We start from the raw sequence: 16002 nt of genomic DNA, 5'->3' as shown, positions 1-16002 counted from the left end.
ATTACTTAATCATTTATCTTCTATAAAACTTTGTGTCTTCTACCTAGCAGTATTCCATCAAGTTTAGGTTCTAATCATGCAGGCTTCTAATCTTTCTCATCTCTTTTGGCCATTATTATTTTTTTTTTAATATTTATTTTTTTTAAGTAATCCCTACACCCAACATGGGACTCGAATTCAGAACCCCAGAATCAAGAGTTGTGTGCTCCATCGACTGAGCCAGCCACACACTCCTTGGCCATTATTTTATTTATTCATTTTCATTAACTTTTCTTCCTACTGTAAGCTGGTTTTTGCCATTCTATTTAAGGTTGATAATGACCTTTTCTTTTTAATTTTCTGGAGAGACTCATCCCTGTTTCTCCTCTGGGCTAGATGGTCTATTGTACCTTTCTGTTATAATCTCTTGTCTCAGGTGTCTATGGATATTATAGTTGTTTGGTATGTTTCATGACCAGTGCCCACTGCTTTTTCTGCCTGTGTTCCAAGTTATGGAAAACAGAGATGAGGGCCTTGCCTTAGTCTTTAAGGCATCCCCCAGACAGGTTACAACAGAGATATACAATAACTTCCCAATATGATCTTACTCTGCTTCCTCTGATTCAAGATGGGGGAAGTGAGAACCCATCTGCTGCCTTTACTCATTTGGAAGAAGTGGGATAAGAGTGACTGAAAATGTTGCAAAACCTTCTACCATTTGAAGATGGCTTTTACTTAACTGGACATTTGCTTGATTACTCTAAACCTTTGATTGTTTTTCTAAGCTGTTGCAAAGTTGGTTCAGAGAGCTTCTGGGATTTTTTGTTTTGTTTTGTTTTGTTTCTCTGGGGAATGAGAGCTTGGAGCTTCCTAGTCCACCATTTTGTTGGTGTCCGACAGTGACTTTTTAAAAATAACTGTGAAATATATATAAGTGAGACTTAGCATTTGAATTATTTCTGCATGTACAGTACATTAAGTACGTTTACATCATTGTGCAGCCATCATCTGTAATATTTAATTACAAATTATTTGGCTTCTTTCGCATTTTTCATTCTGTTTGACTTTCTTATGGTATTTTACTCTGCTTTTAAGTTCTAGAGTTATCTCAGCTTTCATGATGCTATTATATCTTCCTTTCACCTCTCTGACTGCTTGTCAGCCATTTTTGCTCTGCTTACCTTTCAGATGTTTGTGTTTCCCACGGTGCTATTCTTTACTCTTTTTCCATTCTTCCACTGTTTATACTCACTGGGTAATTGAATCTGTTTTCTTGGATTTAAGTGTGTTCTTATGAAATACAAATCCATATCACAGTCCAGTCACTCTGTTGAACTCAAACTCATGTTTTCAACTGCCATCTCATTTACCATAAAATGGTATTCTGCAGGGACCTCAAATTCGTATATCTAAAATACTTATCTTCTCTTTCCAAAATATATTATCTGCCTTGGTTAATGAAGTCACTACTCACTTAAAATAGAAGATATATAATCATTTTTCTAATCACATTATCATTCTTAACCTTTCCTGTCTCTTTTAGTCACTCACTAGATTCTTTTGTTTTTAATGTTCCATTCCTGTTGCTCCAGTTCAGCTCAGACTTTTATCTTCTTGTGCTGGTATTACCACAGTTTCCTCCTAATTGCTCTTTTTTTTATACCTGTCTCTTCCTGTTCAAATTTGTCATCTTTGTCATTGCCAGGCTTTAGTAAAATTAAAACCAGTTATGTCACTCTCTTTCCCCCCAAAATTCCTGTGGTTCCAAATGGATATCAGAATATAAATACTCAAATTCTTAACTTGGTATGTTATCCCTTTAATACACATTCTGTAACCCATCTTCACAACTTTGACTCCTATATGTCCTTCTTCTCACCCTTCCAGGACCAGAGCGTTCTCTTCTCATTTCTGAATTCTCCTTGCCTTTCCTCTCTCTAGATTGCCTTTCCCACCTCCATTTTATTCTTCCTAAATTCTGTTTTTAAGGACCAGCTCAAATTTCATCTCTTCCATGAGACCCAAATTGGTTAAACTGCCCTTTCTCTGATCATGTAGTACCTAGTTATAACACTTCTATTATTTACTTCCAGATACAGGAAGTGTTTATTACTGTTATTATTACTTCTGTTTTTCTATGGAGGAGGAGACAGACTTATAAATAATTATAATATAAATACAATAATTCCTATAATAGCACATAGGAAGTCTTTATTAATATTTTCTCAGACTGTTGGAGAAAGCAGCACAAAGTAAGCAACATTTGAGGCATTTGTATGTAAGTAATGTTCCCATTCCAGCTGGAGAAAAGAGCAGGTTTAAAGGCAGTGGGGTAGAGTGAGCATGACCATTTGGCATATAGCTGGAGCATACTGTGGCCCAAGCCTAGATGCTTGCATATGGAGAAAATGAGGCTGGAAAGGTATAGCTAGAGACTGATTGGAAAGAGCCACTGTATGTTTTACTAAGTATATAGAATATATATGTTTTTTATACTATAATTGTCTTAGGGAGTATGATGTATGTAGTAATGTCTCACTAGTTAACAGATTTTAATCACATTTACTATCAGAAGTTATTAAAATTTCCTAAGGAAATTCTATTTTCATTTTCATATCACTGCTTAATTTTGCGAAATTCCTTCTCTTTTTATATAGTGAGGAGGGCAAAATATACCCATATATTTTCTTTAAGTGGTATATTTTCTGTTACCAAAACATCGTTTCCATCAAACAAATGGAAAGATACACCTCATGGATTGGAAGAATTAGTATTGTTAAAACGTTCACCCTACCAAAAGCAGTCTGCAGATTTCAGTTCAGTCTCTCTCAAAATACCAAGAGCAGTTTTTGTTTTTTTTGTTTTTGTTCTTGCAGAACTAGAACAAATAATCCAAAAATTGGTATGGAACCACAAAAGACCTCACATAGCCAAAGCAATCTTAAGGAAGAAGAACAAAGCTGGAGGTATTATAATCCCAGATTGCAAGATACATACGGCAAAACTATTGTAATCCACTGTAGTACTGTGGCACAAAAATAGAAAGATCAGTGGAACAGATAGAAAGCCTAGAAATAAGGCCATGCCTGTGTGGTCAACTAATCAACAACTAAGGAAGCAAGAATATACAATGGGGAAAAGACAGTCTTTTCAATAAATGGTGCTGGGAAAACTGGACTGTTTTCTTACACTATCAAAAATATACTTAAAATGGATTAAAGACTAAAATGTGAGACTTGAAACCATAAAACTTCTGAAAGACAATACAGCCAGTAATGTCTTACACATTGGTCTTAGCATATTTATGGATGTCTCCTCAGGCAAGGGAAATAAAAGTAAAAATAAACTATTGGGGCTACACCAAAATAAAAAAGGAAAAGAAACCATCAACAAAACAAAAAGGCAAGCTAGTGAATGGAAGACGATATTTGTAAATGATATATCCAATAATGGGTTAATATCCAAAATATATAAAGAACATAAAAAAATCTGATTTAAAAAGGGGCAGAGGATGTAAATAGGTATTTTTCCAAAGAAGACATGCAGATGGCCAGCAGTCGCTAATCATCAGGGAAGTGTAATCAAAACCACAATGAAATACCACGTCACACTGGTCAGAATAGCCAGTATCAAATAAACAAGAAAAAGTAAGTGTTGACAAGGATGTGGAGAAAAGAGAACCCTTGTGCACTGTTGGTGGGCATGTAAATTGGTACAGCCACTGTGGAAAGCAGTATGGAAATTCCTCAAAAAATTAAAAATACATATACCATATGATCCAGCAATTCTACTGTTGGGTATTTACTAAAGAAAAGGAAAACACTAATTTTTTTAAAATTTTTTCTTTTATTTTTGAGAGAGACAGAGCATGAGCATGAGCAGGGGAGGGGCAGAGAGAGAGGCAGACACAGAATCTGAAGCAGGCTCCAGGCTCTGAGCTGTTAGCACAGAGCCCGACACGGGGCTCAAACCCACGAACCACCTGATCATGACCTGAGCTGAAGTCAGACTCTCAACTGACTGAGCCACCAGGTGCCCCTGAAAACACTAATTTGAAGAGATAAATGTACTCCTATGTTCACGGAATCCTTTTTTGCAGTAGCCATGATATGGTAGCATCTCAGGTTTCCATTGGTAGATAAATGGATAAAGAAGATGTCACACACACACACACACACACACACACACACACACACACACACTGGTGTATTACTCAACCATTAAAAAGAATGAGATCTTGCCATTTGTGACAACATGGATGGACTTAGAGGGTACTATGCTAAGCAAAATAAGTCAAAGACAAACACTGTAATTTCACTCATGTGGAATCTGAAAAAGTGAATGAAAAAACAGACTCAAATACAGAGAACAAGCTAGTGGATTAAGAGGTACAGATTTCTAGTTATAAAGCAAGTCAGAGAGATAAAAATTACAGCATAGGGAATTAAGAAAAAAGTTTGACATCAATTTTTTTTTTTTTTTGAGAGAGAGAGCGTGAGCAGGGGAGGGTAAGAGAGAGAGGGAGAGAGAGTGAAGGAGAGAGAATCCCAAGCAGGCTCTGTCCTGTCAGCACAGAGCCCAGCATGAGGCTAGAACCCACAAACCATGAGATCATGACTTGAGCAGAAACCAAGAGTCTGACGCTCAACCGACTGAGCCACCCAGACTCCAATCAATCTTTTAATACCAAGGGTTAGCCTGTTTTAGAAGTAGTTTGGTTTTCAGAGAACCTGGTTTTACTGCCAGCGTTTTAATGTGTTTTTGGTAGTTTCTAAAAAAATGTCTAGGTCTAGAATGGTAACCAGTTAGATTTTAAACTTTTACTTAAAAGTGAATGTTTTTTGTATATAGTATATCTTCTTTCCTACTGCCATTATATTCTCATTTTTAAAAAATATTTATTTATTTTGAGAAAGAGCAAGCATGTGAACCGGGGAGGGGCAGAGAGAGGGGAGAGAGGGAATCCCAAGCAGGTTCCTCACTCATTGTGGAGCCTGATGCAGGGCTCAGTGTCAGGCACCATGAGATCCATGACCTGAGCCAAAAATCAAGAATTGGAGGTTTAACCGACTGAGCCACCCAGGGGCCCCTATATTCTCATATCTTAAATATATTATTACTGATGGATTTAATCTTAAATGATATTATGCATAGGATTCTTATTTTTTGTAGAGAACAAAAATTTGTAAAAATGTTTAGTTGAATAATTTTCTCCTGCTTCTTTTGCTTAAGTTTTGTTATACGATCTTTTGCTCATAATAACAGTGCATCTTAGGAAATGTGAAATGTTCATTCTTTGGATATTCTTTTAAAATGTTATATTTGTAATTAATTATACTTGCCTTTATGTGTTTATGTGAAAGTACTTCCCCAATGTGACTAGCTTCTTTGAAAATACACTGTTGTATCATTGTTAAGCTATGAGTAGCAAAGAATTTAATTATTGTAATTCTTTGACATTGGTTCCTCTTTTATGTATCCTCTCTTCTTCAGATCTTAAATTGATGATTAAACTATATATGATGGGCATGTTGTGAAAGCAGAGGGTAGCTTTTCTTCATGCCTAAATAATAAAGTGAAGGAGCAGTAGGACTACATGTTTTGGCTGTTATGTCTTGTAAATTGTTTTTGTACTTGGGGGAATGTTAATTTCTGTTAAGGTCTTGAGTTCTGATACTAGAATATGGACTGTAGGAAGTGGGGAAGTCTTACTTGTTATTTACAGAACTTTAGAGTGTTGAATAAAAGTCAGAATTCCTTGCCCCGATTTATGGTTGGAGATAGACATTCATTCCTTGTGTAATTTATCTATTGCTTTAAAGTGGAAGCCTGCATACCTCTCCTCCACCACAGTGTCTTGATTCCCCTTAGCCTCTGTTTTGTATATGCTTTAGATTATGCTAGAATACCTTCTTATTCATTTTATTTTTCTGATAAAAGGCATATAAATTTTGCTTATGGACAATCCTGAAAAGCCATATACCATCTCAAATTACTATAAAATTAAAAGTGTAGGGTTTAGGTCCAAACACCTACTCACCATATAATTAGTGGAGACAGCTGATTTTCCATAAACAAAAGTATGATCAAATTCTGTGGCCAAGCAAAAGTGAGATACCCAATGTTAAAAAAAAAAAAAAAAAAAAAAAAAAAAAGGCAGGATTACGATGTTGGAGAAGGGTTTATAGCACAGCGACCTAAGATTTACTCTTAGGGTTTTATGACCACATGACTAAAATGTCTGTTTTTCTCTTTATGTCACTTCTAGCAGTAGTGAGACTAATATGTAGAACTTTCAAATGTCAGGGAAATAAAGCAAAGAGAGGGAAGTAGGACTCTTAACGGACACTTTACATACTTATTTAATTCTCACAAATCCATTATGAGTTGTAGGTAGTTACTATTCTCATTTTACAGAGGAGAAAACAGGCTCAGAAAGTTTATGTGACTTGTCCTCCCAATGGTAGCATGCAAATATACTGTTTTTTTTTCTTCAAAATGCTTTTGATTTATTTGAATTCTTTTGACCCATCTGGAATTCATTTTATTATGAAGCATGACTCAAAAATCCTTCATCTGCATAGTTCTGTTCAGTTATACAAACGTTTACCAAAGAGTGACACTTTTGTCAGCCCCATCTTTCCCCTGTCCTGACTATTAAATGGGCAGTTCTCTTGCCCTTTCAGTGCAAGAAGTCCTATAGCTCATGCATTGGTTAATTGTATTTCAGTGCAGTGACATTTATTGAACCCCTGCTGTTAAGTATTTCAGCGAGGATGCTTTAAGTTATAAGAAATAGAAAATCCGATGCACGCTGAGTCAGACAATTCATTCTCAGGTATGTGTAGACTGGCTCCAGAGTAGGTTAATTCAGTGATTCAACAAACATCATCAGGGACCCAGGTTCCTTCCATTCTTTGGCTCTATCATTATCATTGTGTTTGGCTTTGTCCTCTGCCAACTTCCCTTGAGGCTGCAAGATGGCTGCTGTTATTTGAGGTGTCACGTACAGACATGATATTTTCTCATGAAAGGAAGATATTTCTTTTAAAAAAATTTTTTTAATGTTTATTTTTGAGAGACAGTGGGACAGAGCACAAATGGGGGAGGAGGGGCAGAGAGAGAGGGAGACACAGAATCCAAAACAGGTTCCAGGCTCTGAGCTGTCAGCACATTCGAGCAGGGCTCAAACTTACGACCTGAGCTTAAGTTGGACACTTCACAGACTGAGCCACCCAGGCACCCCTAGATATTTCTTACATGTATCACTTCCAAGAGAGAAGAAATTTCCCCCAGAATCCTTCTGAAGACTTTCCCTCATGTTTCACGTGCCAGCTTATTACCATCTTCCTGTATTTAAAGTGAACATTGGCAAGAGTAATGGGCCACCATTTTGGTTTAGATTACACTAATCAGAACCATCCTCCTGATGCTGAGGAAGATCTCCCTACTTCTGGGAGCTCATAGTCTTGTGGAGGAAGTTGGGTGGCTTGAACAAAATTGAAGTTAAATTAGGAAGGTAGAAGGGGGAAATAATTGTTGAGGTAGGAGAACCAATAGTCTTACTATCTACTGTGTTATCAGTAAAATGTGATGCTCAGTTCTGGGGCTTAGCTTACTCAAAGCACTTGAAATCTAGCTTGAAGATTGACGTAAAAAATAAGACAAGGGGAACTGTCAGTTTTTATAGGTAGTTTAGTGAAGGTCATGCAGAAGAAAGAGTAGGAGAAAGAGTAGTAGAGAAAACAAGTTTGAATCCTAGCCAGACACCTTTCTAGTTATAATTAGAAGAATGATTTGTGGTTTTCTGTTAGTTTTTTAACAATACAGCTTGAGTTTAAATATACATATTCTCAATTCCTAATTTCATTTTTGAGATATTCAGGATTTTTTCAATCATATTTTTATCATGGTCATGTTATATTTATAACTAGTAAACTAGGAGTTAACATTTTGATTCTGATACAGGTTGCTAGCTAGTATTGGACAAGTCAGTATTTCTGATTGCTATTTGTCCTGGCTATAAGATGAAGTGGTTCAACAAGGCAAGTTTTGAGATTTTTTTGTGCCTAACATTTAGTAAAAAAACCAAAAAAAACCCTCAAAAACAACAACAACAACAACAACAACAAAAAACTTATATGGAGTAAGATTGGAAGCAGTTGCTTTAATATATTTACCAAAGAGAGCATATGAGTAAAATTTAATGTACATTTCCCACATTTTTTAATGTTTCATGTGGTAGTAAAAAACAATTTAAGCTATTATAATTTAGTTCTGAATCTTTTAAAATTGGCAAGTATCTTTGGAAGTAGATGTTTACTATAAACTATTAAAATAATAGTTATTATAAAATATGTTGAGATTATTGCTTTATATGTACAGGCATTTTCCAGACAACTTTAAGGTACTAAAATATTGCCTAAAATTTTTATTGTGTAGTCAGGAGTACTTGGACTACTCTATAGATTAATTTTGGGGAGTAACCCGATGCACTGACATTTAGTATCTAATCTGAGAAAAGTATTTCTTGAATAATGTAATACCTTTGCTGTTGAGCATAAAAATCACTGGCTTAAATGTACATTTTATGCCTACTTGTTCAGGTCATTCTGCAAGGTGCTGTGGGAGAAAACAAGATATTAACTGTGGTTTCTGCCTTAACGTAAAAGTCTTTTTTTTGAATTCATGTTTGTCTTTTCCTAGAAAATAGTGAATTCACATACTTATTGGTTTGGCTTTTCAGTTTAGATTAGACCAAGCATCAGCTGGTCTTTCTAAAAATCATGTTTCCATATAAAGGTTCTGTTTTTTTGTTTTTGTTTTTTTTTCTGTAAAAAGAATTACCAGAAATATTCAAATTGCTTAGAAGAGTCTAGGATATGTATTTTTTTTTTGACACCCATAGTTTTCTTTTCTTTTCTTTTTTTTTAAATTTAAACCCAAGTTAGTTAACATATAGTGTAATAATGGTTTCAGGAGTAAAATTAGTGATTCATCACTTACATATAACACCCAGTGCTCATCCCAACAAGTACCCTTCTTAATGCTCATACTCATTTAGCCCATCCCCCCACTCACCTCCCCTCCAGCAACACTCAATTTGTTATGTGTATTTAAGAGTTTCTTATGGTTTGCTTGGTTTTTTTTTTTCAATCTTCTTTTTCCTTCCCTTCCCCTGTGTTCAACTGTTTTGTTTCTTAAATACCACATATGAGTGAAATCATATTTGTCTTTCTCTGATGCTGCTTATCATAATACTTTCTAGCTCTATCCATGTTTTTGCAAATGGCAAGATTTCATTCTTTTTGATCACTGAGTAATATTCCATTACACACACACACACACACACACACACACACACACACACACACACATATCTTTTTAATTCATCAGTCAATGGACATTTGGGCTCTTTCCATAATTTGTCTATTGTTGATGGCACTGCTGTAAACAGTTTATTTGAAGATACAGGGCATATGCCCTCTCAAATCAGCATTTTTGTATTCTTGGGATAAATACATAGTAGTGCAATTGCTGGGTCATAGGGTAGGTCTGTTTTTAATTTTTTGAGGAACCTGTTCTCCAGAGTGGCTGCATCGGTTTGCATTCCCACCAGCAGTGCAAAAGTGTTCCCCTTTCACCACATTCTCACCAACATCTGTTGTTTCCTGAGTTGTTAATTTTAGCCATTCTGAGAGGTGTGAGGTGGTATCTCATTGTCATTTTGATTTGTATTTCCCTGATGCTGAGTGATGTTGAGCATCTTTTATGTGTCTGTTAGCCATTAGGAGGAAATGTATCTTGAAGATAGATTAATTTGCATTAGTGGAGGAGCTTTTTCTTCAGATCTGCACAAACCTGTATATTTTGAAAAGCCAGTATCAAATGGATTGGTCTTTTTAAGCAATCAACAGCATTGGTATTATTACCTGTTTTTTCCATGTTCAGTTTCCAACTTATGCAATGATATATTTTAAAGTGTGTGTAAATTTGACTCTGCTTTCTGGTTTCTTAAGGAAATATTTTAAGTACTTGTGTTCTAAAATAGCTGAGTGATCACACCTGTGGCTTAACACAAAGTATAAAGTCTGCATATCCTCTGGCTTTAATTTTTCCTTCAACCTTTTATGAACATGACTGTACAGGGTCTGCAGAAGGTGTGTCTTCCCTTGTTGCTTTTGTTTTTATTCTTGGGCTCTGCTAAATTTCCCCAGCTAAATAAAATGAAGATTACTTGGGATTATCTGAATATTCCTCCTGCTCCTGCCACAAGATGGATATAACCCGAATAGATGTGTTCCCACTTGAGCATTGATTGGTACACCTTCACACTGCTCTGCACTTGCTGAGATAATATTTAAAAATCCACCTAAAAGTAAAAGCCTTTGTCCTTTACTAATGGTTGTCCTATAAAGTGCTTCACAGAAAGAGAACTCTTATGAAAATGCAATATATTTTTATAATTAAAAATTTATCTAAATGCAGAATTTATTTTATACCAAACAGTCACTGTTTAGTTACTATCTTGTCAAATATTTATAGTCACAAATGTACACCATTTGTTTTTGATGAGTATCTCAAATAAAGATAAATGTAGGAAGGGGGAGTGAAAGTACAATTTCATGGGAAATGGAATGTCAATTTCAAAGGGAAAGGGCATGAGTTGAAGTTTTATGTAGTGAGTTTATAGTGATTTTGCTGCTTCTCAGACTGGGGGAGTTAGAAGGTAAAAAATCTATATGTGAAATAAATAAAAACAATTTTTTTCTTCTTCCCAGCGCCCATGTAATCTTGTAAAAGGTGTTGAATGCAAGATGTATGAGAGAGGACAAACAAAATGTTTGTGTTGTGTGTTATTCTTTACTCATAAAAAAGGAAAGTGTTCATAGTATGATCCCAAAACTAACTGTTTGTTTGTTTATTTGTTTAGGATGGATTGGATGCTTTGGTATATGATTTGGATTTTCCTGCCTTAAGAAAAAACAAAAATATTGACAACTTTTTAAGCAGATGTAAGTAATTTTTTGTGGAGGTTAATGACAGACTCTATATAATGAAATATTAGATAATTCAGGCCAATATTTTTTTTTCTTCTGTGTACTCTTTGGTTATTTCATCAGTAATTCCTACATAAAATAATAGGAAATAAGAAAGAAACTTTATTAGTTTATTAATATGAATGCCTAACAGGAGAATATAATATTTTATAAAATATTTTGCAGAAAAGGGAACGAAAAGTAAATGGCTAAAATAAGTAAGTTAAAATAATCATATACATACATGCATATTGAATTTCAATAGTGTTATATTTATTTATTTTCCTTTTTAAATTATTAGCTGTTTCAATACCTGCAGGTAAGAACAGATTGCATATGAAAAGCTCTCCTACCAATGAGATAATGAGAATTTTCTCCGTGGAAGGTGGCTTATATATTAGATTTTACAGATTTTTTTTCTAAAAACTCTTTTGGATTTTGATATTAGATTTAATCAATTAAAACTTGATTAAAGAATTTATTAAGATAATTTTAAACTTTAATCTTAAAAAATGACAATAAGATTTGGATATATAATATTCCCACTCCATTTCTTTATTTCTTTTCTGTACATAGTGATACATTTGGGGTAGGCTGGTTTTAAAATATGTTAAAATTCAATTTTAGTTATATATGTTTTGTTAGAAAATTTTATTTTTCTAAGTAGTAAAATCTTTTTACTTCGTTCTATTTCTATATCGTTTTTACACTTTGAAATCTTGCCTCAGAATTTTAACTTTTTTAAACAGTTAATTTAATTTTTTTAAGTTTCTTTTTTATAAAAATATTCAGTCTGATTTAATTTTGTAATTGGTGCCAGAGTCTGAATTGGGAACTTTTTAAGTATAAGTTTTCTTAATTTCTCACATCTTACTGAAGTTACAGGACCATTTTATTACTGTTACATTTGCTTATCAACCTAATGTACTCAAAAATAGAGCAAAAAAACTAAAAAAGTGGAGAATCTTGACCATTTCTTATTTGATGGGAGGCATAGAATAAATGCTTATTAGTACAAGGGGGTGGTGCTGTATGATTTTGTAAAATAGGCTAGCAAAGATTGGAACGCATGCTTTCTTAAGCTATTACTCATTTTACTATACAATATTATTACTTTCATAATAGTAAATATGCCTTTATATTACATATTTTTATAAATAGAAATATCATAAGCCACAGTAGAAATAAGTAAAATAAAGTGAAAGTATAAAGCCTAAAGTAAATTTTTAACTGATAAACTTAGTTTAGTTTTTAAATTGGAGAAAAGTACAGAGTAACATAACAAAATTTTAGCAAATTGGATCTAGCATTATGTAAAAATTGTGATAAAGAAGGGTGTATACCAGGATTACACTGTAAATTTTAAGGTTCAAAAATCAATTAGTGTAATTTACCATAGTAATGTATTAAAAAAGAAAATCCATAATATCATTCAGGAAATGCAGAAAATGCATTTGATAAAATTAGGTATCCATTCATGATTTAAAAATATCTCTCTGAAAACTAAGGAAACTTCCTTACCCTGATAAAAAGAATCCACAAAAAAACCTACAGTTAGATTGTATTTAGTTGTGTATGACCAAATGCTTTCCTCGTAAGATCATGAAGAGGCAAGTCTGTCTGCTCTTACCACTTTCATTCAACATTGTCCTGGAAGTTCTAGACAGTACAGTAAGGTAAAATAAAAAAAAATCATATAGATTAAAAAGGAAGAAGTAAAAATTCAGACAACATGCTTTTGTATACATAAAAATCTCAAGATTCTACCAAAAAACCTACAAGAACTAATTAAGTTCAACAAAGCTGCAAATTAGAAGATTAATATGCAAAAAGCAATTCTATTTCTTTATATTAGCAATAACCGATTTGAAATTGACATAACAAATATAGCATTGTTTATAATAGAAGCAAAAACATGGCTAATTTAAGGATAAATTTGACAAAATATGTATCAGACTTGTATACTGAAAACTACATATTACTGAGAAATTACAGAAGACCAAAAAAAAAAAAAAAAAAAAAAGAATGTATATTCAGTGTTCATGGATTGGACAATTCAATAATAATATGTTAAGAGTCCTCATATTAACTGATAAATAGAATCCTTTATTCTCAGAACCCGAGAAGCCTTTTTTTTCTCTAAAGTGACCAGCAATTCTAAAATTCATATGAAAATGTGAAGGATCTGGAATAGCCAAAGCAATTTTGGAAAGTAAGAGCCAGGTTGGAGAACTAATACTACAAGATTTCAAGATCAAGACAGTATGTATTAATGAAAGAATAAATACATAAAATAAATAGAACAAAATAGAGACTTCAGAAATACATAACCATCGATTTATTTTCGACAAGGTAATTCAAATGCAAGCCTTACTTCACACCATATATAAAAATTAACTCAAAATTTTTCATAGACCTAGATTTAAAAGCTAAAATAGCACTTCTGGAAGAAAACACAGAAAATATTTGTGACTGGTTAGGCAATAATTTTTTAGATGGGACACAAATAGCACAGACTACTTTTAAAAGAAGATAGATGAGACTTCATCAAAATTCAAACTTTTTCTCTTCAGAAGACATTGCTAGGAAAATGAAAATAAGAGCCATAGACTAGGAGAAAATAGTTGCAAAACCTGTGAAAAGGGAAAGAATGGTCTTTCAACAAATGGTGCTCAGACAACTGGTTATCTATAGTTAAAAGAATGAAGTTGGACTGTTAACTCACACCATATACAAAAGTCATTCAGAATGTAAGAACCAAACTATGAAACTCTCTATAAAGGAAAACATTGGCATAAATCTTCATGGTCTTGGATTAGTCAGTTTCTTAGATATAATACCTAAAGTTTAAGCAACTAAAGAAACAATAAAAAGACAACCCAATTTAAAAATAGGCAAGTCAATTGAATAGACATTTCTCCAGAGAAGACATACAGTTGGCCAGTATGCAACATTGTTTAGTCATTGGGCAGTTCCAAATTACGGCCACGGTGAGATACCATAACACATCTATAAGAATAACTAAAATTTTAAAGCTGACAATATCAAGAATATATGAAAATGTGGAGCAGTTGAACTCTGGCATGTTGCTGGGTGGTTTGTAAAATGGTAAGGCGCTCTGGAAAACAGTTGGCATTTTTCTTATAAAATTATGCATGCATTTACCTTATGACCCAGGAATCCCACTTCTGGGTATTTATCCAAGAGAAATGAAACCAAATGTACACACAGAGACCTCTATGAGAATGTTTAAGGTGGCTTTATTCAAAATTGCTGTAAACTGGAAGCTGCTCAAATGCCCATCAGTTGGTAAATGGGTAAACAAATTGTGGTATATCCATATAATGGAATACTCAGTAGTAAACAGGAGTAAATTAAAGTAAATTAAATTAAGTAAATTCTGATATGTGCAACAACGTCAGTAAATCTCAAGAACATTGTAGTAAGTGGAAAAGGCCAGGCACAAAAGGGTACACTGTATCATTCTGTCTGTATGACATAACATCCCCCTTTAATTCAAGTTGTATTTCACACAGAGTAATAGATCTTCAGGGGATGATCATATTTTACATTATGCAATTATATGGATATTTATAGCTTTTGTTATTGAGTACATCAAAATTTTTTACTAAAGGTGAATGTTTAAATTGGTTTTTGTTGACAGTTATCATATATAGTGATCTAAAAATATACCTGGAATATGGGATAAAATCATTCTCTTCAGTAATTCAGCTAAAGTCTTACTAGAGTGTAACAACTTTAAAGTATAGCAGTTTGAAATATTTTAAACTTCAGGCCTAATTATATTACAAGCTGTTAATTTTCATCCCTTTGTATTGAAGAATGTTTACAGACTAAAAGGGAAACAATCTGACCATTTAACTGAATAATTAGTTAAATATAAAGATTTGCTTTTCTGGACTCTGGTGTATGATACCTGAATGAAAAGGACTACAAAGAAAATGTTTATCATCCTCACATAACTAATAAATATTTTAAGGTGAATTTTAAGTTAGGGTTAGAGATCCAAATAAAATGGTGGGAGTTAGTCACATTTTAGAAGAAACATGTTTAGGGGAGTGCATTGGGAGGAGGAGAAAGAGAAAATTTGGGAACAGTGATTATGACTATATATTTGTAAACCATTATGAATGCCACTGAGACTTGGGGTATAAGATTGTTAATTATGTTAGTAGAAAAGCAAACTTATTAAACAAATCTAACAGTCTAAAAAAAGATAATAGAGGAGGGAAGAGCAGTGTGTGAGAAATTCCATGATCCTGAGAGTAAAAATATGATAGAGAGCATTTGTTTGGATAAAAACAAACAAAAAAACCCTAGAAATGATACTTAATGGTAACATACTATAGCTTTTCTATTCAGTTCATTTTAGACCAGTGTTTCTAGTCTAAAGTGGCACTGTTGACATTTTGGGTCAGATAACACTGTTGGCAGTAGGGGCTGTCCTTTGCATTGTATGATGTTTACCAGTCAGTATCCCTGGCCTCTACCTTCTAGATGCCAATTGCATGCTCTTTTCCTTCCCTCAGTTGTGACTGCAAATTGCTTAAGTCAAATCTCACTCCCAGCCTTTCATACAGTTTGCTATATAACCTTTCAAGTTACATTTTTAAAAAAAAAATTTTAATGTTTATTTTTTGAGAGAGAAAGAGGCAGAGAACAAGCAGGGGATGGGCAGAGAGAGAGGGAGACACAGAATCTGAAGCAGGCTCCAGGCTCTGAGCTGTCAGCACAGAGCCTGCACTGGGCTCAAACTCACAAACTGTGAGATCATGACCTGAGCCAAAGTTGGAGGCTTAACCAACTGAGACACCCAGGCACCCCCAAGTTACATTCTTATCTGTACTGCTACTCCTTGTTTCCTTACACCTCCACCATACAGCTTACATTTACTTTTTAGAAGATACTTTGATATCATCTCCACAGTACTTTTCAGTGTTGCCCTCCTCCTTCTAAAATTCCT

The 16002-nt window shown here is 33.9% G+C and overlaps 1 protein-coding gene across 3 annotated transcripts in view; it reads left to right on the top strand.

The window, feature by feature from the left end:
• Positions 1 to 16002, top strand: part of ROCK1 (Rho associated coiled-coil containing protein kinase 1) — a 157519-nt gene that overhangs the window by 26755 nt on the left and 114762 nt on the right. For all 3 annotated transcript variants that reach the window (XM_027068615.2, XM_027068614.2, XM_015066575.3), the window contains exon 2: positions 10913 to 10994. In XM_027068615.2, coding sequence (XP_026924416.1) covers positions 10913 to 10994 — 82 coding nt within the window. The remainder of the gene's footprint in view (positions 1 to 10912; positions 10995 to 16002) is intronic.

The sequence above is a fragment of the Acinonyx jubatus genome, chromosome D3 (assembly GCF_027475565.1).
Source record: "Acinonyx jubatus isolate Ajub_Pintada_27869175 chromosome D3, VMU_Ajub_asm_v1.0, whole genome shotgun sequence".
In the NCBI taxonomy this organism is placed as follows: Eukaryota; Metazoa; Chordata; class Mammalia; order Carnivora; family Felidae; genus Acinonyx; species Acinonyx jubatus.
Note: the sequence above shows the minus strand (reverse complement) of the source record. Positions and strands in the feature narration are given on the sequence as shown.